At 63.6% G+C, this 21978-nt stretch overlaps 1 protein-coding gene across 29 annotated transcripts in view; it reads left to right on the top strand.

Moving 5' to 3' along the window:
- KIF1A (kinesin family member 1A) overlaps positions 1 to 21978 on the top strand; it is a 98529-nt gene that overhangs the window by 65095 nt on the left and 11456 nt on the right. For 8 of the 29 annotated variants that reach the window (XM_078071576.1, XM_078071575.1, XM_078071572.1 and 5 more), the window contains 13 exons: positions 2861 to 2979; positions 5142 to 5227; positions 6112 to 6250; positions 6441 to 6615; positions 6745 to 6835; positions 8219 to 8337; positions 9312 to 9367; positions 9500 to 9608; positions 9884 to 9950; positions 10047 to 10131; positions 13104 to 13209; positions 15696 to 15722; positions 21190 to 21213. In XM_078071576.1, the coding sequence (XP_077927702.1) occupies positions 2861 to 2979; positions 5142 to 5227; positions 6112 to 6250; positions 6441 to 6615; positions 6745 to 6835; positions 8219 to 8337; positions 9312 to 9367; positions 9500 to 9608; positions 9884 to 9950; positions 10047 to 10131; positions 13104 to 13209; positions 15696 to 15722; positions 21190 to 21213 (1203 nt within the window). The remainder of the gene's footprint in view (positions 1 to 2860; positions 2980 to 5141; positions 5228 to 6111; positions 6251 to 6440; positions 6616 to 6744; positions 6836 to 8218; positions 8338 to 9311; positions 9368 to 9499; positions 9609 to 9883; positions 9951 to 10046; positions 10132 to 13103; positions 13210 to 15695; positions 15723 to 21189; positions 21214 to 21978) is intronic. The other 21 variants (XM_078071591.1, XM_078071580.1, XM_078071588.1 and 18 more) reach the window with 7 other exon arrangements.

The following is a 21978-nucleotide window of genomic DNA, read 5'->3' as shown; positions in this document are numbered from 1 at the left end:
AGGCAGCCCCGGGCCAGGGGCTCTGCAGTGGCCTGACCCTGGCTTACCTCCTGGCTGGGTGACTCTGGACAGTCCAGGAAGCTATCCTGATTAAGGACTCTCGTGCCGGGCACGGTGCCCTCACCTGGCCCCCAGTGAGAGGTGTCCCCTGCTTCTGAGGGTCCTCCTGTTGGTTCCCTGCAGAATATAGATGGGGGTGGGCAGACTGTGGGCCCTCCATCTGTACCTGGGGCCCCTGGGAGCCTCCTCAGTGCCTCTCTGCCTCCCAACACGGGGCTTCCCGCAGTGGGCCCTGCCCCAGGAACGAGGCCCTGCCCTGAAAGGTGGGGTGGGGTTGACTGGAGGACCCTGCAGCTCAGGACTGTCCTGCTCGGTCCCATTAGCTCTCCAATGTGATGGGATGGCCAGGTGGGGCCCAGCCAAGGGGGCAGAGCAGCGTCTGGGCCTGTTCTGCAGCCTGAGTCCTGGGCTCCCTCCACTTCCCCTTCTGGACCTCAAGGCCTTGCTCCTTTCATGGCTGCCCCCCTCACACGCCCCCAGTGTCAAGCAAAGGCCCTTGGCCAGGATGCCAGCGTCCCAGGGAGGGCAGGCCACCATCGTCCCCATCCCGAGGTGGGTGCTGCAGAGCCCCACCAGCCAGCCCTGGCCAGTCCCTGTCAGCGGGGTGCCCTATGCTGCTGCAGCAAGGGGCTTCTGCTCCCTGAGCCTCAGATCCCTTTTGTGACTAGGGCCAGGACTGGCTTCTGCCGGCCACTCCCGTACCTCGTCTTGGTGGGTGGTCAGGGGCAGTAGAGCCCCCACCCCTGCCCTAGTCATCCATCAACACGGCTGCCCTTCAGTGAGTTCCCTTGGAACAGTCCTCCTCCGGGGTATTCCCGGAGAGGCCGCTTTGCTGGGGAGGAGAGGGGCTCCAGGAAGCCACCAGGGGCTGACGCTCAGGGTGACACTCAGCCCCCTAGGGCAGCGCTACCTTTCCCTCTAGCTGGCACCTGTCTTGGTCTGGGGGGTGCCCAGGAAGCAAGAGAAGGTTGGCAGACACAAACCCACTGTTGAGTCACACAAACAGATGGCCATGAGGAGTTATGTGACGTGGGGGCTGGGAGCAGAGAGCGCCTGGGGTGTCCCGGGACAGTGGGTGACTGGACGGTGGGCTTGGCCGGCACCAAGGGTGTGTGGAAGTCTGGTTGGAGCCCCAAGCCTCCTCTGGCTGCTCTGGGGGCCGTGGAGGAAGCAGAGGGGTGGCTGGCTCTCCGCAGAGACATTTGGGGTAGAACCAATGCATCTGAGACAAGAGCCAGATGGTGCTCAGGTTTCTGACCTTCTGTGGGTGGAGGGCCAGTGGGAGTGGAGGCGAGGGGGCACCAGGGCCTGGAATTTGGGTCCTTGAGGAATGGCCCTCCCCATGCTTACAGTCGTAGGGGGTCCTCTGGGAGCTCAGGTGTGGGGCAAGGCCAGTGGCTCAGCCTGGGTGGTATCAGACCTCTGAGCAAGCTGAGAGGGGCAGGGGGTGGGGTGACATCTCTCTCCCTTCTCCTCCCAGCTCCACCCTGGGTCATGCACCCCGGGCCAGCACCCACCTGGCCCGCAGACTGCGACCTTCCCTCCCCCACCTCCCCTTCACCACCAGCCCCCCACTGTTGCTCTTGCTTCTGGACCTCCTCCATTCTCCCTGGCGGAGGCTCTGGGCCTCCCTCCCCCCGCCTCTGCACCTGCTCCCGCACACCTCCTACCTTTCTGTGTCCAAATCCTGCCCATCCTTTCCCAAGCTGGATCCCTCCCCTGGCACCCCCAGCCTCCCCAAGATCCTCCCGGGAGCTCAGGGCTGTTGAAGGCTGCGCCCCTGGGCCACAGCAGCAGCTGTCCGTCGCTCTGTGCCTGGAGGGGAGGGCAGCGTGGGGGGCAGGTGGTGCGCTGAAGTGTGATCAGAGCTGCAGGTTCTCACCAGGATCGGGCTCACGTGAGCCCGCCTGTCCTGTGCCAGGAGTCCCCCTGGGGAGGGCGCCCCTGAGCAGGGAGGAAATGTGCTCCACATCGGCCTGCGCACCTGGCTGGGTGGCCCGGTCTTCCAGGGTCCTCTTGGTCCTCCTGGCTGTCCCCGTGACCTCTGCACGTTGGCGAGCTCAGGGAGTTGGGCAGACTCCCGGGTGACGTGGCCACTACCCAGCCTGTCCTGCCACTCGTCGGGTGTACAGCTGAGCCGCTCGGATGGGAAGGGCCCTGGGCACTCAGTGGGCGGCTGACCGAGGCTCACCAGGCAGTGTCGTGCAGTCTAGGGGTTCCTTAGGGCTCTGCTCAGCCAACTTCCCTGGCCCTGAGCTGGGGTGGTGCCCGTCGGCCGACGCCGTGAGCTCCCACCCGCTGCGTTCCCAGAAGGGTCTGAGAAGGAATTGAGCTGTATTCTGCCATAGGACCCCTCCTGGGGCCCTGAGGTCCGGGGTCACTGGGAAGGGGGCGGGAGGCCGAGGGACTGCCAGTCATCAGTGCCAGTGTGAGGTCATAGCTCGGCGTGGCCGGGTCCCCAGGTCCTCCTCCTCCTTGAAGCAGGCTGAAACCTCCCTCCTCAGCTCTCAGACCGCGGGTATGGCCCCGCGGGCTTTGCCCTGTGCCAGCCCCACTCCGCACTTCCTCTCTGCCCGCCCTGCGCACGCCCTCCTCCTCCTCTGCCCCGCCTCCTCCTGTCTCCTCTGCAGCCCGGGGACCGCCCCCCACCCGGCCCACCCAGCACAGCCCCCGCCCGTCCCGCCTGCTCGCTGCCCTCGCTCTGCTTCGCAGTGTCGTGTCGTGAGCCCGGGCCGTGCTGCCGCCAGTGCTGCCGCCTGCACGCTGCGGGGAGGCCCTGACCCAGCCTCTGCTCCCCCAGGGCCTTCGTGTACCTGAGCAACCTGCTATACCCCGTGCCCCTGGTGCACCGCGTGGCCGTCGTCAGCGAGAAGGGAGAGGTGAAGGGCTTCCTCCGCGTGGCCGTGCAGGCCACCTCAGGTGCGTGTGGGGCGGCCCTGGGTGGGAGGTCCCCGTGGGCACCATGCCGTGGCCAGCATGCCGCTGGCCTCCTCTGTTTCTCCGGCCCCCCGGCTGGCACGCAGGCTGCCGGCGCCCAGGAGGGTGCTCCAGGAGAAGCCCCTGCTGCCCAGCTCCAGGCTCCGTCCTTCCAGACTCTCCCGGGCCGGGTCTGCCGGGGGGCGGGCCCCCCGACACAGTGCCCGCTGAGCCCAGGGTTGTCTGAGCCCACTGTAGCTCAGGGGCCCCCTCCCTCCCATCGGGCAGCCCCAGGTGGACCCAGAGCCCAGCCGAGTGCAGAGTGGTGCTCTCTCCTAGCGCCCTGCCGTCTTGGAGCCCAGCACAGGTGCGCAGACCCCGGACCCCCCCACAACAGCTCTCAGAGCCTCCCTCCAGACTCCCCACCGTGCCCCTCCTTCAGACCCCTCGGCCCCTCTGGAGCTGGCCTTTCCCCCCAGAGGCTGGGGACCCTCCCTCCACTGTTGGCCGCAGAGGTGGACACCCTCTTGCTGCTGAGCCCCCTCTGCCCTGGCCAGGGTCCGGGGACAGGCAAGCCACAAATGACTGCCTTTGAGCCTGGGTGTGCTTCCCTGGAAATGGCATCCCATGTGAAGCTTCCCACCCAATAGGCATGTTGAAAGGTCATTCCAGAACACAGCTGTGAACACCCTTATCCGACCAGGAAGCGGCAGGCCCGAGGGCCTGGTGCTCGCGCTCTCACAGCCGTTACTGCCTTCTTGGCCCTCGGGCCCCTGCCCCTCCCCCGTGGCCTCACTCTGTCTGCTCCCCACGGCCTTGGCAGCCCAGACACCCTGGGGAGTCCACTGCAGAGCGTCTCCCAGACAAGGTGGGGCCGGGCTGCTCAGAGCGCGAGCATCCCACCGGCAAGACCTCGTGCCACCCCACCCCACCTGGATGGCCCAGCCACTAAAGGGGGCTCTGGTTGTACCCTTGGGACCCTTTCGCCAAATTCTCACTGGCCCACAATTTCCAGGTGCCCTTTGTAGTGCGTCCCAGTCATGTCACTGTGGTGCTAAGACCCCCGGGGTCCTGAATGGGGGGGAGGACCGAGGACAGCAATGCTAGGGACATCTAGTGCCACCCTCATTCCTCATGGGTGACCCTGTCCCTGTAAACCTGGGGGGGGGCTCTTGGCCCTTTGTGACCAGGTTGAGCCTCGGTGGAGCCGGTCCCACTGAGCGGCCTGCTTTATAGGCGGATGCGGTCTGTATTTGGACACACTTGACACTCCCTGTCTAATGCTATGGTGGAGAAGCTGCAACTTCAGAAAGCTCCGGTGGTCACAGAAGTCCCACCTGCCCTGCGAGTGTCCACTTGTTGGACCCCTAAGCACCGAGCTCTGTGGTGCTCTGGTCCTGGGCCAGCCCTGGGCCCTTGAATGGCTGGGGTCGAGAGCACAGCAGGGTTTGTCCCCCCTGGGGGCCCCAGAAGAGGAGGTTGGAGCCCCTGGAGGGTCCTAGAGGCCTCCCAGGGTGGGGTGTAGCCAGAATGGCTGGAGTCAGGGTCGGGGAGGGGACGGAAGCCAGGTCTGGGGGGGGGGTCCCTGGGGCAGCAGGACAAGGGGTGGGAAACAATGGGAAACCACAGGACTCTAAAGGGAGGGGAGTGGGGGGTGTGGGGTGCAGGTATGGGAGCTGAGTGAGGGGTGCTTGGGGGCTGTTGAGGGTTCAGATGGAAGATGGTGTGGGCCTGCAAGGGTGGAGGCAGAGGGACAGCTGTGATTCTGGGGGTGAAGCCAGGAGGACCCTGTGATGTGGGCTCTGCCCAGTGAGGCTCTGCTGGAACACCTAAATCTGGGGGGTGGGCGGTGGCCAGGACTCAATGGAGGAGCAGGGTTCATAGTTTGGTTTTGAGATGTGGAGTCTGTGGTCCCATCAGGGCCGGCCGTGCTGAGGAGGCGGCCCTTCTCGGGCCCTGAGCGGCACAGGCTGGTGGTCTGAGTGCCCGGGCTGGCACCCTGGGTGTTCTGGAGCTGCGGTTGGCAGTGTTGGGGATCCCCTGTCCCAGGTCAGAGCCTGTCCCAGTTCCTGTGCCTTGCCCCTGCCTGGTGGCTCAGACTGGCTCTGCCACAGCCTCCTGGGGGACAAGCATGGCCCTGACCGTCGGCTCTGTTCCCGTTTCAGCTGATGAAGAGGCCCCTGACTATGGCTCCGGCGTCCGGCAGTCAGGAACCGCCAGAATCTCCTTCGACGACCAGCATTTTGAAAAGGTACGCACAAGGGTTTGCCTGGCCACCCAACACCAACGACCCCCCTCCAGCCCGATCCCAGGGGCCAGCTGTGCCGAGGGCCCGGGCATACCCGCCAGGCTCAGGACCTGCCCTGTGGGCCCTGGGCCCTCCTGGGGTTCGTTCCTCTCTTCCCAGGCCCCAGGCCTCATGGCTTGCCCAGTATCTCACTGTCTGACTTGTCCTGACCCACGGGGTTCGTCTGTCTCCTCATCACGGCCTCCCCTGGGCCTGTCCCTGCTTTCCCCACGTGGCCCCCGGCTGCATGTGCCCCCAGACACCAGGATGCCTCCACCCACCCGCCCAGCAACCCCTCTCTTGGGCTCGCTCTCCTGGACACTGTGTTTCCATCTTTGCCCTCCCCTGATGCCCCAGGGAGAGCTAGAGGGGCCCCTCCTCACAGTCCCGATGCCGTTACGTGCTGGGCTGGCCCTGCTGCGGTGCCAAAGGACAAGGTGCTGCCCCTGCCGGGTCCTCACTCAAAGGAAACGGTGCTTTCCGCCTACACTCCCCTTCCTGCTCTCAGGCAGAGAGAGGGGGAGGGGGAGGGTCCTGCTCGGTGCCCCCATACTGGGCTTAGCTCACAAGAGGCTCCTCCACTCTCCTTCTTAAGGCTCTTTCTTACCCCGTCCCCACCAGGCCCCCCGTCACCCCACCTGAGCCATTCCCCACCTTCCCCTCTGCAGCCGACTCTGGCCACGGCAGCATAGGAAACTGAGGCCGAGGGAGGTGGGTGCCTATCTAGGCAGGGGCAGGTCTGGAACGCAGGCCCGCAAAGGCCCTGGCCTGGCTCCGGGGTCCTCAGTGGGCTGTCGTGGCCTCGCCCTGAGCCAGCACCCTCTGACTCTGGCCCCCAACCCACTCAGTTCCAGTCTGAGTCCTGCCCAGTGGTGGGGATGTCCCGCTCTGGGACCTCCCAGGAAGAGCTTCGTATTGTGGAAGGTCAGGGCCAGGGTGCGGACGCTGGGCCCTCGGCCGACGAGGTCAACAACAACACTTGCTCAGGTGGGTAGCCACACCTGCCCCACCGCAGTCCAGAGGGCCTGCCCCCTCTTGGCTCAGCCCCCACTCCCAGGGTCCCCCAGGGAGGCTGTAAGACGTTTCCAGGGGAGGAGGCTGTGCGGACTTCTCGCCTGACCCCGGGCTCTAGGACCCCTTGGAGGTCCTGCCACGTTGCTCCACCCTTGGCTCCCAGCAGCCGTGCCTCCAGAAAGCCTCCTCCTGGACAGCCCCGAGAAAGCCCCCCTGGACGGGCCCCTGGACGCTGCCCTGGACCATCTGCGCCTGGGCAGCACCTTCACCTTCCGGGTGACCGTCCTGCAGGCATCCAGCATCTCTGCCGAATACGCCGACATCTTCTGCCAGTTCAAGTGAGCCCCAGCGCCCCGTGTGGCGGCAGGACAGTGGGCGGGCGCTTAGCAGCCTGGGCACCCCTGCCAGTCTGTGGGTCCCCACCCCATGGCCCCTGTGCCCAGTGAGCATCTCCTCTCCCTTTACAGCTTCATCCATCGCCATGACGAGGCCTTCTCCACGGAACCCCTCAAGAACACGGGGAGGGGCCCCCCACTCGGCTTCTACCATGTCCAAAACGTACGTCCTGAGAGCTCTCCCTCCCCCCCCGGGGCTCTGACTTTATGCAGCTGCCCCAAAGCTGAGCCCAGCTGCAGTCACTGTGCATCATATCTTCTCCCCATCCTGAGCCCCAGCCGTGAGCTGGGCAGGGCCCAGGTGCGAGGGCACGGGGCCTTGGGTGCCAGGTGGGGGCGTGTAGGCTGTTACTGGGCAGTGGGGGCTTCGGTGGGCTTACGCCTGGGGCTGGGGGCACCCTCGGGCAGATGTGAACACAAGATGTCTGGGGTGCCCGGCATGGCGCTGGCCAGTATTGGGGAAGAAGCAGAGAGGCAGGGCACACAGAGGGCCCCGGGGTACCCGGGCACAGTCCGGAGAGGTCAGGGAAACCCCAGGCAGGGCATGTCCCCAGCCAGGGTGTCAGGAGAGCAGGGGCTTTGGAGTGGAGTCACTCCGTGAGGCGGGAGAACGGGGCTAGCCGGCCAGTGGCTATCACTTGGCCGTGATGATAGTCGCTAGGTGGCGGGACCTTGAGTGCCCACCGAGGAGTGTAAAAGGGACCCTGGGCAGTGTGGCTTGTGGGTGCGTGGCCCAAACAGTCCTGAGGCCCAAACTTGGAAGGGCCCCCCAGACCGGCCCATCCTGAGCCTCAGGTTCTCAGCCGGGGAAGCAGGGTCAGGTGTGGAGGTGTGCATGCTCGGTGGATTCATTTCCTGGGCACCCCGAACAAAGCCCACGCACTGGGCGGCCTTAACAAAGCAACTGCCTCTCGGATCTGGAGGCTGGAAGCCTGAGATCAAAGCATGGGTAGGGTCGTTCCTTGGAGACCATGAGGGAGACCCCATGCCAGGCCTCCGCTGGGCAGGCAGACGTCCTCTTCCATCTGTCCTCACAGGGTCATCCATCTGTGCCCATCTTTGCATCCTGATTTCCCCTTTTCATGAGGACCAGTCACATTGGATTAGGGCCACCCTGATGCCCTCATTCTAACTTGGGATTACCTCTATAAAGTTCCTCTCTCTGAATACGGGTCCTGGGCGTTAGAACTGCAACATAGGAATGGGGGATGGGGGGGGCACAATTCAACCCATACCTCTTGGTGTGTGGGCAAGGGCCCAGGAAGGGTCACGGCAGGCCACAGAGGTGCCCCCTGCCCTTTGTCCCCTCTCGAGTTCGGTGTTCTGAAAGGGCACTTTCAGGGGTCTGGCCCCCAGCTGTGGGATAGGAGGGGAGGCGCGGCTGGAAGGACCAGGGAGGAGCATCACCCCTTCGTGGGCAGAGGTCGGGCCCAGTCAGGGTCTCCAATCCGGTTCTCCGGGGAGGCCGAGCACTTACCTCTGCGACCCTCCTTCTCCTCTCCTGTGGCATGGCCTCACCCTCCTGTCTGCGCTCCTCACCCACCAGATTGCGGTGGAGGTGACCAAGTCCTTCATCGAGTACATCAAGAGCCAGCCCATCGTGTTTGAGGTCTTCGGCCACTACCAGCAGCACCCGTTCCCACCCCTCTGCAAGGACGTGCTCAGGTCAGCAGCCCTGGGTTGGGGTTGGGGGAGGTCGGAGGGCCCTTCCCAGACCTTCTGATGCAGGCCCCTGCTGCCCTCCAGGGTGCGGGCCCTCTCCCCCTCCCTGCCAGTGAAGCCACCCTGCTCCAGACAGGCTTCCCGATGCCCACCTTCCCCATGGACGGGGCGGCCGGTCACCCAGGGTCAGCAGGACCCAGAGCAAGTCAGAGACGTCCCTCCAGGACTGAGCTGCGAGTTTCTTAAAGAGTATTGCTGTCTGGACCTTGACCTCGGCGTCTGTGGGCCGAGTCTTAGGGCCAGGGAAGCAGGGGCTGGGCAGGGGGATGGCCAGGGCGGCGCACTGCCCATGGAGAACGCCGCCCTAGGGGCCCACCTATCCTGGTCTCCCGGAGTCCTTGGACCCCAGGCAGAGTGAGGGAACATCCTTCCATCTCCCTCATCCCCTGTGACTTCCCAGGGGCTCTGTGGGTGGGCTGGGTGTCCCCTCTGCGGTTCCCACCCCCAACCTAGCGCAGGGAGAACCGCAGAGAGGCTTCTCGGGCGGCGGGAGCCTCTTGCCTCCTCCATCCCCCTCTCAGCTGTCCTGCGGGACCCGGAGCTACGCGGGGCGTCCAGGGTGTTGGAGAAAGAGAAAGGCCATGAGGGCATCTGGCCCCATGAGACTCGTCTGTCCTTGGGGTGCTGAGGGAGGCTCTGTCCTGGAAGCCCCTGGACGGAGAACCAGAGTCTGACCTCGCCCAGTTCTCATGGGTTCGTGGGACTGCCCCAGCAGGGTCTGGGCTCCCCAGGGGCCTCCTCCCTGTCCAGGCTGGTGAGGGCCTGAGCCTGGGGCCTTTCCTGGGCCCTGGAAGGCAGGCAGGCAGACAGGGGTTGGAGCAGACAGCGCCTTGAGCTCCCCCTGCAGACCCTGCCCTGGCTCCAGCTCCAGCTCGGGGTCTCGGAGACCCCACCTGCAGCCACCTCTCTCTCCACAGCCCCCTGAGGCCCTCGCGCCGCCACTTCCCAAGGGTCATGCCGCTGTCCAAGCCAGGTACCTGGGGCTCTCCTGAGTCCACCCCTGGGGGGGCGAGGTGCCCGTGCTGCCCTGGTGCGTCCCGCCCCTGCCGGGACGTGGCAGGCATGGTTTCCCACCAACGGGTGCCTCTGTCCTGTCATCCCCCAGTGCCTGCCACCAAGCTCAGCACGCTGGCGCGGCCCTGCCCCGGGCCCTGCCACTGCAAGTACGACCTGCTGGTCTACTTCGAGATCTGTGAGCTGGAGGCCAACGGCGAGTGAGTCCCCATGCCTGCTGGGGACAGGGATCCCCAGGGGCCCCGGGGCTGGTCGAGGTGGTGCACGCTGGGTCTCCTTGCCCGACTGACTCTGGCCTCCATGGACTGGAGCGCCTCCTCTCCGCCACAGGGAGGGGCTGCTTTCCCTGTTCTCACCATTCAGCTCCTCTGGGCACAGGGGTGTGGGGGGGTGCAGGGGTGTGGGGGGGTGCAGGGGTGTGGGGGCGCAGGGGTGTGGGGGGCGGGGGCTAGCCTCTCGCATCTCTCTCTTGCAGTTACATTCCTGCAGTGGTGGACCACCGCGGCGGGATGCCGTGCATGGGGACCTTCCTGCTCCACCAGGTGCGAGGTGCTCCCTGCCCCTGCCCCTGCCCCTGCCCCTGCCCGCTCTGGGGCCCTCAGGCCATCTGAGCACGTCCTCTCTCCTGGTGCTGGCAGGGCATCCAGAGACGGATTACCGTGACCCTGCTGCATGAGACAGGCAGCCACATCCGCTGGAAGGAAGTTCGAGAGCTGGTCGTGGGTGAGTGAGCTGGGTGGGGGCTGCCTTAGGGGCTGGGGCTGGGCTGGCGGGAAGACCATGGACCCCACCCACTCCACCAACGCCCTGTCCAGGCCAGATGCCTGAGTTTAACCACAGCTCTGCCCCTGTTGCTGTGTGACTTTGGCCAAGTCACGGAACCTCTCTGTGCCTCAGACCCTCCCCTGGAGAGGGAAGCTTGGGCTAGGGTGACGATGCCCAGTTCCTGCTGAACCGCTGTGCTGGTGGCCCACGCTGGCACGAGCAGCACAGATGGGTCCTGCCACAGACCCGCAGGCCTGAGGCTGAGGGCACACGCCCTCTGAAGCCTGTGGGGGGCAGCCCTTCCTTGCCTCTTCCCGCCGCTGCTGGTTTGTGGGGACTCTCTGGTGCTCCTCGGGTGGGGACCCGTCATGTGGCCACTTCTTAGGAGGACCTGGATTAGGGCCCACCTACTCCAGTGTGACCTCATCTCAGCTAATGACATCCGCCAAGACCCTAGTCCAAATAAAGTCGCCTTCTGAGGTCCTGGAGGCTGGCACCACAACACATCCTGTTTGGGGGGAGGGGGCGACACACGATTCAGCTCACAGCGGTCACCACAGACCTCAGACATTTTCCTTCAACGACATCACACTCTGAACACTTTGGTCCACTAGAAATGTTTCTTTTGCCAAGCTGTAAAAGTTCGTCTTCCCAGCTTCCATTCAAGCGCATGGACAACTGTCCGTCCCTCCCCTGCCCTGGAGCTGATGGATCCTTCTGGAAGCCCCTTCCGGGCCTTTCTGTGGCCAGGAGGGCAGCCACTGGAGGGTGCTGTCCCTGGGGCTCATAGGGGGGCCCTGAGGGTGCAGTCACAGGGATGCCACCAGGAGACTCATCGTGCTGGGCCCCAAAGTGCAGGACTGTGGACCCTGAGCTTCTGCGGGCCCAGGACAAGTGCTTTTGTTTTAGACATTGTGTATCTATTTTCACACAAATCGTAGAAGGCTGGAGCAAGCTAGCAAATCCTCATCTTAGATACTGTTTAGGGCGAGTTATGGAATCGACTTAGAGAAAAAGATGAAGCGCGTACCCAGCCGACGCACGGACCAAATGCAGACAGGAGTGCTTGTCCCGTGTGTGGGCAGAGGAGGGGTGTTGTTGAAAGGAGGTGGGGAGATGCTGGTGTGAACTCCAAGGCCCCACTGCAGGTTGAGGGGTTTGGGCTCTGCCTCTCTGGGCCTCCTAAACCAAACAGACCTGCGAGGGGACGTCTCTGCCTGACGGGGGCTCCCGGGCATCGCGTTGGCCACACTGCAAGGGCAGAGACCACTGCTGACGCACGTGCCCCAGGGGCCGAGGAGGGGTGAGGCCGGCACTGTAGCGAGCTTTCTTGCTACAGCTGAGCTGCGGGGCACTGCACCTCCAGCCATGGGGGACACACCCTGGGAGCACTTTTGGGGGAGCCCACACCTGCCTTCTCCCAGAACCCAAATGTTGCAAGAAGTTTCCAGGAGGTGGGGCGGGCAGCTCCAGTGTGCGTGGACACAGAATCCTGGCTGGGTGCTGGGCTCTGCCTCACCTCTGCCTATGGGGAACGGGAGGCCAGTGCTTCCTGTATGGCTTGATGGAGAAAATTTAGTGTGTGTGTCTTCCTTGAAGAAGCGGAGCGTTCCGGTCTCTAACACCACCAGCAAGAAACGATGCACAAAGCCCCCAGCAGGATTCCTGACTCACAGCAGTCATGGCGCCTTCCCCAGACAGGAGCCGCCACCCCAGGGGGGCACGGCTTAGGGGGCTCGGCTGGAAGTGTGCCCTGCAGAGAGATTTATGGCACAGATGGTCCTTCCTTCCTTCCTTCCTTCCTTCCTTCCTTCCTTCCTTCCTCCTCCCTCCCTCCCTCCTTCTCTCCTTCCTCCTTCCTTCCTCCTTCCTCCCTCCCTCTCTCCTTCCTTCCTTCCTTCCTTCCTCCTCCCTCCCTTCCTCCCTCCCTCCCTCTCTCCTTCCTCCTTCTTTCCTTCCTTCTTCCTTCCTTCCTTCCTCCTTCGTCCCTCCCTCTCTCCTTCCTTCCTTCCTTCCTTCCTTCCTTCCTCCTCCCTCCCTCCCTCCTTCTCTCCTTCCTCCTTCCTTCCTCCTTCCTCCCTCCCTCTCTCCTTCCTTCCTTCCTTCCTTCCTCCTCCCTCCCTTCCTCCCTCCCTCCCTCTCTCCTTCCTCCTTCTTTCCTTCCTTCTTCCTTCCTTCCTTCCTCCTTCCTCCCTCCCTCTCTCCTTCCTTCCTTCCTCCCTCCCTCCCTCCCTCCCTCCCTTCCTCCTTCCCTCCCTCTCTCTTTCCTTCTTCTTCCTCCCTCCCTCCCTTCCTTCCTTCCTTCCTTCCTCCTCCCTCCCTCCCTCCTTCTCTCCTTCCTCCTTCTTTCCTTCCTTCCTCCTTCCTTCCTCTTTCCTTTTTTCCTCCCTCCCTCCCTCCTTCTCTCCTTCCTCCTTCTTTCCTTCCTTCTTCCTTCCTTCCTCCTTCCTCCCTCCCTCTCTCCTTCCTTCCTTCCTTCCTTCCTCCTTCCTCCCTCCCTTCCTCCCTCCCTCCCTCTCTCCTTCCTCCTTCTTCCTTCCTTCCCCCTTCCTTCTAGTATAAAGAGAAGAGGGAACATTTCTCCTTATGGTGCTAAGATTTCCTTTCCCAACAAGGGCCTGTGCGTTCTAGGCTGGGTGGTTAGAACCTATCACTTGGGTGCAAGAGAGATGGACATTGAGAGAGAGTTATTTATGGCTGAGAAACTAGAAACTGAAATTGCAGGAGGAACGATGCCAGGGTGGTCCGCTGAGTGCCGACACCCGGGCTGGCAGAGACGCTGCCACAGCCTCCCTGTCTGGTGCTCTTGTGGGCACGGGGGAGTCGGTTCCCTGATGTGGCCTCACCATTCTGGAGCTCCAGCCCAGGCAGAGACCCAGCACCCCCACCTGTCCTCCTGGGAGGTGACTGCACTGTGGTCTTTCCTGTAGGTCGGATCCGAAACACACCAGAAACTGATGAGTCCCTGATCGACCCCAACATCTTGTCTCTCAACATCCTGTCCTCCGATTACATCCACCCGGCCCAGGACGACCGGTGAGTCCCCTCCGGGTGGCAGTGGGTTCTGTTCCCAGCTCCCTGAAGACAGGGTCCAGGTCAGGACCTGGGCTGTGTCCTCAGCCCGCCATGCCCGTAGCCCACCTGGCTTTGTAAGGTCTAGGATGTGTCCAGCCTCAAAACTTTTGGGCCTTCCTTTCTGACACCTCCAGGACGGGTGCCAAGAAGGGAGGCTCGTGGCCTCCAGGCCCCTTGGTGTGTTTGTCTGCACGTTGTTCCATCACTGGCTCACACATTCATCCAGCCTGTTCATTTGGTCACCTGGCGGAGGGGCAGTGGGAGTTGAAGATGGATGAGCTGGGTTCTGTCCTCAGGAGTTTCGGGGGCGGGACAGCAGGGGTTGTGGGCAGACAAGCAGGCCTGAATGTCCCCAGCCACACTGCTGTGGGTGGTCTGGGCCTTGGGCTGGGGGTCCTGGAGGAAGTTCCGGGGCGCACGGGTCAGCGGCTCAGCCTCCAGGGTGGAGGCGTGCCCTCTAGGCACTCCTTGGCACGTGCTCCTTGTCACTGGGCTGCTCCTTTTCCAGCTTGCTGTTAATGGCCAAAACCTGGCAGCCGGGGCAGTCCAGCTCCACCGCACCTGGGCAGTGGGCAGGGTGTGCAAGCCCCCCGGGGATGCCCACACTGCCCCTGACAAACCAGCCTTGCTGGGGTTTGCTGGGGGTGGGGGCAGGGTGTGAGGGGTGGCATCTGGGGACCGACAGGGGGTGGGCAGCTCGTAACTGCCGAGAGCTGCCCTCTTGGTGGGGACGCGGGCTTGGCTGTTCTGAGATGCTGCTCTCCAGGGGCTTGAGGAAATGACGAGAGTGTTCCAGGGTCCTGGACGGCTCTCCCAAGGGCAGACGTGGTCTGGAGGCAGACGCTGAGAGCTGACCCTTGGAGCTCATGCTCTGGCTGTCTTCACGGGTTCCTGTGGCGGTGTGCGCAGGAAAAAACATCTTTGAGGGCTGGGTGTGCTTGGAGGGGACCGGGAGACCCCGCATTTGCAAGGAAAGCTAAGACCCATAAGGGTAAAGGGTCCTGGGGCGTCAGGTCCTGTCCTTCTGACTCCTGGGTCCCGGCGGAGCCTGGCTTTATCATGGACACCCTGTGGAGTAGGCTCTAAGGGAAGCATCCCCCCGTGTGGGCAGCTGGGGGCCAGCGGTCAGAGAGCCCGCGAGGGGCAGCTGTGACTCTGGTTCCAGCCCTGCCCAGAAACCTTCCAGAACGTCCCCTGCACTCCTGTGTCCCAGGGAGGGAGGAGCTGGGGTGCAGCATGCCGGGAGGTGTCACTATGATGAGCAGGCTGGGGTTCCACCTGGCAGAATGGGAAGCTGGGGGGCACCGTGGGGTGAGCCAGCTCAGGGGCTCCTCTGACCACAAGAATGCACCAGAGGAGGCCTGGCGCCCACCCACATGGGAGCTGCCTGCAGGGATGTGGGGCCTAGGACCCCAGAGCGGAGGGTGGCCCTGGAAGGGATCTGCCTGCTGAGTGAGCTCAGCATTCCCCCTGCCTCAGACCCTTCCTTTGCCCTGGCAACTGCTAGATTCTTGGGGCAGAAAGGGAGTGGGGGTGGGTATTTTCCTTCCGAACCTCCGGCCCCATGTGTTCTCCCTACACGGAGGACCGTGTCTCTGAGTCTTCCCTTTGTCCCACCAGCCCAGCTGCTGGGGAGACCCGCGGGGGCCTCGGCTCTGGGCTGAGTCCCAGGTAGCTTGGGAGGCTCTGGCTCCTGGCTGGAACCCGGGTCAGCAAGGCCTTGGCTAAGCAGGTCCACCCCTGTTCCGAGAGGCCTGAGGCCCCATCACTGACGGGGCTTTGGTTCTTCTTCCTGGGGACTGTGGGAAGTGAGGCTGGCCTCAGGGCAGCTCTGGGGTCAGTGGGCCCTGTGTCTGAAGTCAAGGCTGCCCTGGGCCAAGGGTAGAGGAAGGCCGGTCCGTGGGGCGGGACCAGAGACCTTCCCCATAGCTGCTTTGGCCTCAGGCTTGGCTCCCGCCCATGCTGGTACAGCCCCAGGACAGCTCCGGGACAGCTCTGACACCCCCAGCCTTGCCCCAGGAAAGTCTTGGGGACCCTCCCCACCTGGTGGCCCCCGACAGGAGCCAAGCCAGCAGGCTCCCCCTCCCCAGGACCTTCCTCTTCCCAGACCCTGGCTGATGTCCTGGGAGCCCTGTAATGGGCCGCTTGGGTGGGCCCTTGTCCCCCCCAGAGACGCTGAGGCTCAGAGACCCCAGGCCTGGCTTGGGCTGAGGGGTGTGAGCTGTCCACGCGCTTTGCCACGCCTCCCCTCCTCCTGCTCCAAGGCCCCGTGCTTTGCGGCCTCCCCAGCTCAGAGTGGGCCTGTCGCCACGGACAGCTTCTCTCCGCGCTGCCCCTCCCCTCGCTGCCGCCGCCCCGCCGCCCCGCTGCCCCGCTGCCCTGCCGCCCGCCGCCCCGCCCCCCTGCCCCGCCGCCCTCACTAACCTGTAATTGTTTGTGTTTTGCAGGCAGTTTCTTGATTCGGACATGCCTAGGTATCATTTGTGCCCCTGGTTTTATTTCAGCCTCTCTCCTTCCCCAGTCCTACAGCCCTGACATTTAATTTCAGCTTTTTGGATTTCTTCTACACTCGCTCCCCCTTCCCTCCTGTTTCTCCATCTTCTTTAGTTTTATTTCCTTGGAATACTTTTTTTATTTTTTTTGTTGCTTCCTCTCCCATCCCCACCCTTCCCTCTTGGCTGAGCCCCTTCTGCCCATACTCTTGATTTTGGCTGCTCTGATAGTTTCCTGCCCCTCCGGAGACACTGGCTGGCCTCCTGCTCCTGCCCCGAGCCTTGCCCGCCCCGCGCTGACCCCGTCCCCGCCCGAGCGGGAGCAGGTGTCCCCGCATGCAGGCTGGCCGGCCAGGCTGCCTTTGGCTGCACCAGCCCCACTCCCTGTAAGGTGAAAGAGAAAAGAGGGAGGGAGGGGCTGTGGGGGCCCAGGACGGGAGGGCAGACGAGAACCAGCCGTGCCAGGGAACCTCCACGCTCTGCACCTCCCAACCCTGAGTGTCAGCCCCTCGCCTGGCCGGGCTGGGGGCTCCAGCTGTGCTCTTGGCCTTGGCCACCACACACCCTTTATGGAAGTAGGTGGGCAGTAAAGTTGTGAAGGGCCCAGTAGGTCTCTGGACTCACTGGGGTAGTCCCAGGGCCAACCCCCCGGAGGCAGGGGCTCCTGGGCAGGGGACTGCCTCCCTTGAGTGGGGCCCCTGCCCGTGTCTGCTGGATGCAGGGGTCAGGGAGGCCCCGTGTGTGGACAGCCCCAAAGTGCCTAATGAAGACCGTCGGTGAGACTCTGTTCTGAGCGGAGGGTCAGGGTCCTCTCCTTCTGGGTCCAGTGGATTGTGGTCAGAGCTCCATGGCGTTGGTCCTCTAGGACAGCTGTTTTGAAAGATGAAGTGAGCGTTCAGGAGGCTTCCAGCAGATGTTTGAGCCTTTAAGCTGCCTGGAGTGGGGCAGGGGTGGGGCCCGCTCCTTCTGTGGAAGGAGCCCCAGGGTGGGGTGGGGGGCACGACAGGACTGTCTGAGCCACTGTGAATGGGCCCTGGGCCCCACGGGGCGGCAGGCTGCGGCTCCTGCTGGTGTGACCCCGAAGGCAAGCGCGTGTACGCACCTGCGCAGGCTCGTGTTTCCAGAGGTACTGTCCCCCTCCCTGGGGGCCTATCGAGGGAACACGGGTGGAGGTGGCTGCTCCCAAACGGGGCACAGCCCCACAGGCCCAGAGCAGGGACCTGCCACTCTGGACAGTGGGCTGGCTTGCTGGAGGAGGCCTGGCAGGGAGCTGGGCTGGCTGGGGCCGCCGTCCCGCTCTCAGAAGGCTCTGGGCCGGGAGCCCCTTGCTCGGATGCATCCGCTGGACAGGACCCACGACAAGGGCTGTTTCCTTGATGAGTGGAAGCCTCCAGGCCCCAGTGTCATTGCTTGGGGGTGTGCGGATGTCTTGCTCAAGTTTGCGTTTCCACAGCCAGCTCAGTAGGATAGAGGGGTGCTCACTGGTCCTCAGGCCCCCACCCCTCACCCGCAACACATGCCTCCAGGAAGCTCCTGGGTAAAGTAGGGACGATTCCGCGTGGCCAGGAAGAGGCACCAGGGCACCCCAACTTCATGAGGCCCTCACCCCCACACCTGAGCAGGGAGCCCAGACCCCCAGTTCCAGATGAGGGCTCCTTGGCCCCAGCGGGCTTGGCCTGAAAGAGGAGGCCCAGGGCACTGAGGGGAAATGGGGGTCAGAGCCCCAAGCCTCCTTCACGGGGCCCAGCCCTGTGGGGCAGGGAGCCACGGTGGGGGCGGTCCCGAGAACTAGCGGACGGTGGGGTGTGGCACAGGGAGCGTCTTGTCCCAGATGTGCGGAGTGGGGCAGGGACCTGGGGCAGCCTGGCCGTGCCCTGGCTGGCAGTGTGAGTGTGGACAGGTGGCAGAAACTTCTGGAACCTCGTTTTCCTCCCCCCTCAGAAAGGAAATAATTTAGCGCCTGCTTGCAGCTGCTGTGACAGAAATGAGATAATGAAAGGCTCTCAGCTGGGCGGCTGCACACGGCTGTCGCGGGTCCTGTGGTCATTCTCCCCTCACCCCTCACCCCTCACCTGTCAGTCCTTACCCTCACCACTAGCCACGTACCTCATCCCCTCGCCTCCTCACTCCTAGCCACTCACCCTCACCCTTCACTCCCTCGCCTCCTGACCCCTCACCCTCCCATCCCCTCACCTCCTCACTCCTAGCCACTCACCCTCACCCTTCACTCCCTCGCCTCCTGACCCCTCACCCTCTCATCCCCACACCTCCTCACTCCTAGCCACTCACCCTTCACTCCCTTGCCTCCTGACCCCTCACCCTCTCATCCCCACACCTCACCCCATATCCCTCCTCTTTATCCCTCATCCCTTCACCCCGTCCCTTTATCGCTTCACCCCTCACCCCTTTATCCTCTCATCCCTCACCCCTTTATCCCTTATTCCCTCACCCCCTCCTTCCCTCACCTCCTCACCTCCTCAGCCCCTTAATCCTCTTATCATTTCTCCGTTCCCTCTGGTCTGAGGACTCTAGAGCGGCACGGTGGGTGACGCCGCTAAGCCACGCACGGGTCCGCAACGGGCACCGCGGAATCCCATTCCCCTGCTCTTAGCTGTGGGATCATGCTGAGCACAGGGTTTAATTTTCAGATTCTCAGCACACCCGTTTGCCCCAGGATGCCCGCCTTGCCCGCCCGCTAACCCGCCGTGGCTGTGTGACTCTCGTCACAAGTGCCGGGTACAAGTCACCACACAGCTGTCTGAAGCACACTGAAGGCCGTGTGCGGCCAGCGTGTCAGGTCCGGTGCGGAACGGCCAGGCGCCGCGCATCGGGGGGGCGACCCTCTGCCCCTACCTGGCAGCCAGCTGAGACGAGGACCGACCCCACCTGAGCTCTGTGGGGACATGTGCAGGCGCACAGCCCGTTAGATCAGGCCGGGCAAACACGGGGGCTCCCGTGTCACAATCCGAGGGGACACGAAATGCCCGCCACTGTTGTGGCTGGGGTGGCCACTGAAGATTTCTGAGCAAGAATTGACATGGAAAAATCATTTTACAGCCTATGACATTTTCTTTGTCAACAAAACTTTTTAAAGCGTTTTCAGTTTTCCCCACGTGGGTCCTCACTTGTTTGAGGATCAACTTCTATGTCCCAGAGCTGAGTTGGGGGTGGTCCTGTTTCTGGGCTCCTGTGGCCCAAGCCCTGTGGCTGGGGGGAGTCAGCACAGGCCTCCCCACCTGCCCCAGCTGGTCAGAGGCAAGATGTTGGCTGACAGCTCCTGGAGGTGGCTCGGGGGAGAGGTGCCTCCCTCCTGAGCCCCGCAGTCCTCTGCAGAGGGAATTGTGCAGGAGGGCATTTTTCTTCCAGAAGGGGGGGCCTGCAGGAACCCCTAGGGCTCTGCCACGGGGAAAGGCATGCCCTACCAGCTGCAGGGAGTCCCAGAGAAGGGCTAAGGACTGCGAGCTGTGGTAGGGCCTCCCTGGAAGAGGGACACTTGGGCCCCGGCCTGACAGGGGTCTGGATCTGAAAGGTCTGCAAGATGGTGGGGTGGGCCAAGACTGTGGTGAAACACCAGAGTGAGCTCAGGCGCTCTGCTCACAAGGTGGTCCCACCCCAGTATTTCTGCCTCAGTGGGTCTGGGGTGGGGTCTGAGAATCCGCAGTGCTCCCAAGTGGTGCTGCCGCTTCGGGTCCAGGGACCCCACGTCTGGCCTGCACTTTTCCCCTTAGAGTTGTATCTGAGGGACTGGCTGGGTGTCCAGTGGGGTTAGAGTGAGGGTGCTCCCTTCCTGGGGTGACCTGATGCCCAGAGAGATCCCGAGAGTCCTGTGCCTGCTCACGAGTGGGGGTCCTGGTGTGGTACCCCTGGCTCCCTCTCTGGCTCTTTGGGTGACCAGGGGGCAGCGATCAGCGGTCCTGGGCTATGTCCCGTGGGCTCGGCACCCTCCATGGCTGTGTAGGTCCCATGCAGGCGAGCTGCCACTCTGCCACCCCTCCCCATCCCAGGCGTACCTGCTGGCATCCGGTGAGCCCTCCCTCTGCAGAGGCTTCAGGGGCTCAGGAGTGTTGTTGAGGACCCTTCCAGCCTGGGGCTCCAGGATCTGGCACCCTTGACCATGTGGAGGCATGGCTGGCTGTAGGCCAAGGGCTGTTCCGCAAGAGGCTGCCTGGGGTTCAGGGCTGACCAGTGGTTTGGAAACAGCCTGTGGGCAGCATCATGGCTATGCCAGGTCAGACCCTGGCCATCTTGGCACCTGGGGAACGGCACAGTGGAAGGCGCCATCCTAGGCTGTGGACATGGGCCCAAGGGGCCCCCACCCACCACCCTACCCCACCTCACATGTGAGAACCACAGGTTCAAGTTTTCAGAGAGATTTGGGGTCACTGGAGTCTGAGAGCAAAAGCCACATCCTAACTCGACTGAGGGCCTCTTGGCCAAGAGCATCTCTGAGGGGCCTCGGTGAGTGAGCCTCGCTTGGAGGTGGGCTCATTTCTCCTTACGGCCCCGGCCAGTTCTGGCAGAGTCCATCTGGCCCTGGGGCAAGGCCCCTGGGGTTTTGGCTGGCCTCACTGGGCTGGCTCCTTTGGTGTGTCCCAAGCAAGGGTGAGGGCTCCAGGCGAGATGGGGACCCAGCCCTTGGTGTCTGAGTAGCAGCCTGCCCTGGGAGGGCCAGTTCGTCCTGGAGGCCACACACAGAGCGCGCGTTGGTGCGGGAGAGCCCTGCCGGACCCCAGAGCGTTGGCAGTGGGCCGGAAGACAGTAGCATCCTTTAGCGACATGTAAGGCAGGTGGACAGAGGGGAAGGCAGTGAGCTGAGCCTCTGGGCCAGGCTGGAGGGTTTGGGGCTGGCTGGCCGACCAGGGCAGGAGACCCTCAGGCTAGATTTCCCCAGTGTGTGGTCAGGGCCTCTTCGAGGCGAGGACTAGTAACAAGAGTTAGTAAGACTAGTGCCACCTGCCCGGCCCTCAGCACTAGCTCCTGCAACCAGCAAGACATCTCCATGAGGCAGGGGCAGTGACCGCCAGCGGTTTGTCCGGGAAGCAGGGTACAGAGGTGTCTGGTGACAGCCGAGGTCACGAGGCTGTGCAATGGCACGTGTCCGGGCCGGGCTACGGTGGACCTCTGGCTCTGCCCACAGGCCTGGCCCACGGGGCCCGGGGCGTGTGGGGGCCCCTGGGATGGAGGGCGTCCCTCTAGGGGTCGGTAATGATTCCATGGGTACCCGCCTGGTCCTGCTGGGCATGGACCCAAAGCTCTGGCTGCAGACGTGGGGGCCGGGGGTCAGAGAGGGCCCCAGCCACCGCCCCACAAGCCGCCCGGGTGGCCGGCGGATGCGGCGCACACCCAGCTCACTGTCGGTTAGCTTGTACCCGGCCGCGTGACGGTGCTCGTTCTGACATGTCCATCTCTTCTGTGTGTACATGTGTGTCCTGGCTGCCTCCACCTTTAGCGTTTCATTCGGAAATGACACTAGGTACAGCTCACTTTTCTCTTCCGCACTCGCTTGGTCTGTCCTCTTCTGCTTTTCAATTTCCTTTCTCCTGCGCTCTCTGCCGGTCTGGTCACCCCGCTGTCCTCACAGCCCTTCCTCGGGATCGTTGTCCTTGGTGACGTGTACGTGACAGCAGCCCTGCCCCGTCCCGCTGCTTCACCCTGTGTCCCCGGAGTGTGCCCTGGAGAGCGGGGAGGCCGCCGTGCGGGCTGCGCCCCAGCGTGGCCTCGTCCCTCCTGGCGGCCCCCCACACTCTCGGGAGGGGCCTGGCCGCGCCGGGGCTCGTGCAGCTGTCGGCAGTCTGTGCTGACCTGTGTCTCAGCCGTGTCTTCGAGGATGCTTGGACGGAAACGGGGCGCAGCTGGGTGCTGAGTGGTGCTGCCCGGGGCTGGCGCGGCGGCCACACTGTGGATTGAGGCAAATTCCCCACCTCACATAAGATCCTCAAAGGTGCACCCAGCCTAAGCAAGAGTCGGGTGGTTGACAAGGAAAGCCTGCTCCGCCATGGAGGCCACTGCAGACTAACATCCTGGCCTCCTAGGGACGGCTTAAACTGCCCTCAGAAGGGATTCTGGGCCACGGGCTTCTGCTCTGCTCACTTTCTTCCCGGGTTAGAGATGGGGACAGGAGAAGTCTGCTTGGAGCTGAATGGAGAGGAGACTGGCTGCGGGGGGTGGGGGGCGGGGGGCGATGCTATCTGCCATGGGCCGCCCCGGCTTCCACTCCAAGCATCCTCCCCCAAGGGGA

This window comes from Halichoerus grypus, chromosome 4 (assembly GCF_964656455.1).
Source record: "Halichoerus grypus chromosome 4, mHalGry1.hap1.1, whole genome shotgun sequence".
In the NCBI taxonomy this organism is placed as follows: Eukaryota; Metazoa; Chordata; class Mammalia; order Carnivora; family Phocidae; genus Halichoerus; species Halichoerus grypus.
This window is presented reverse-complemented; position numbering and strand designations above follow the sequence as displayed.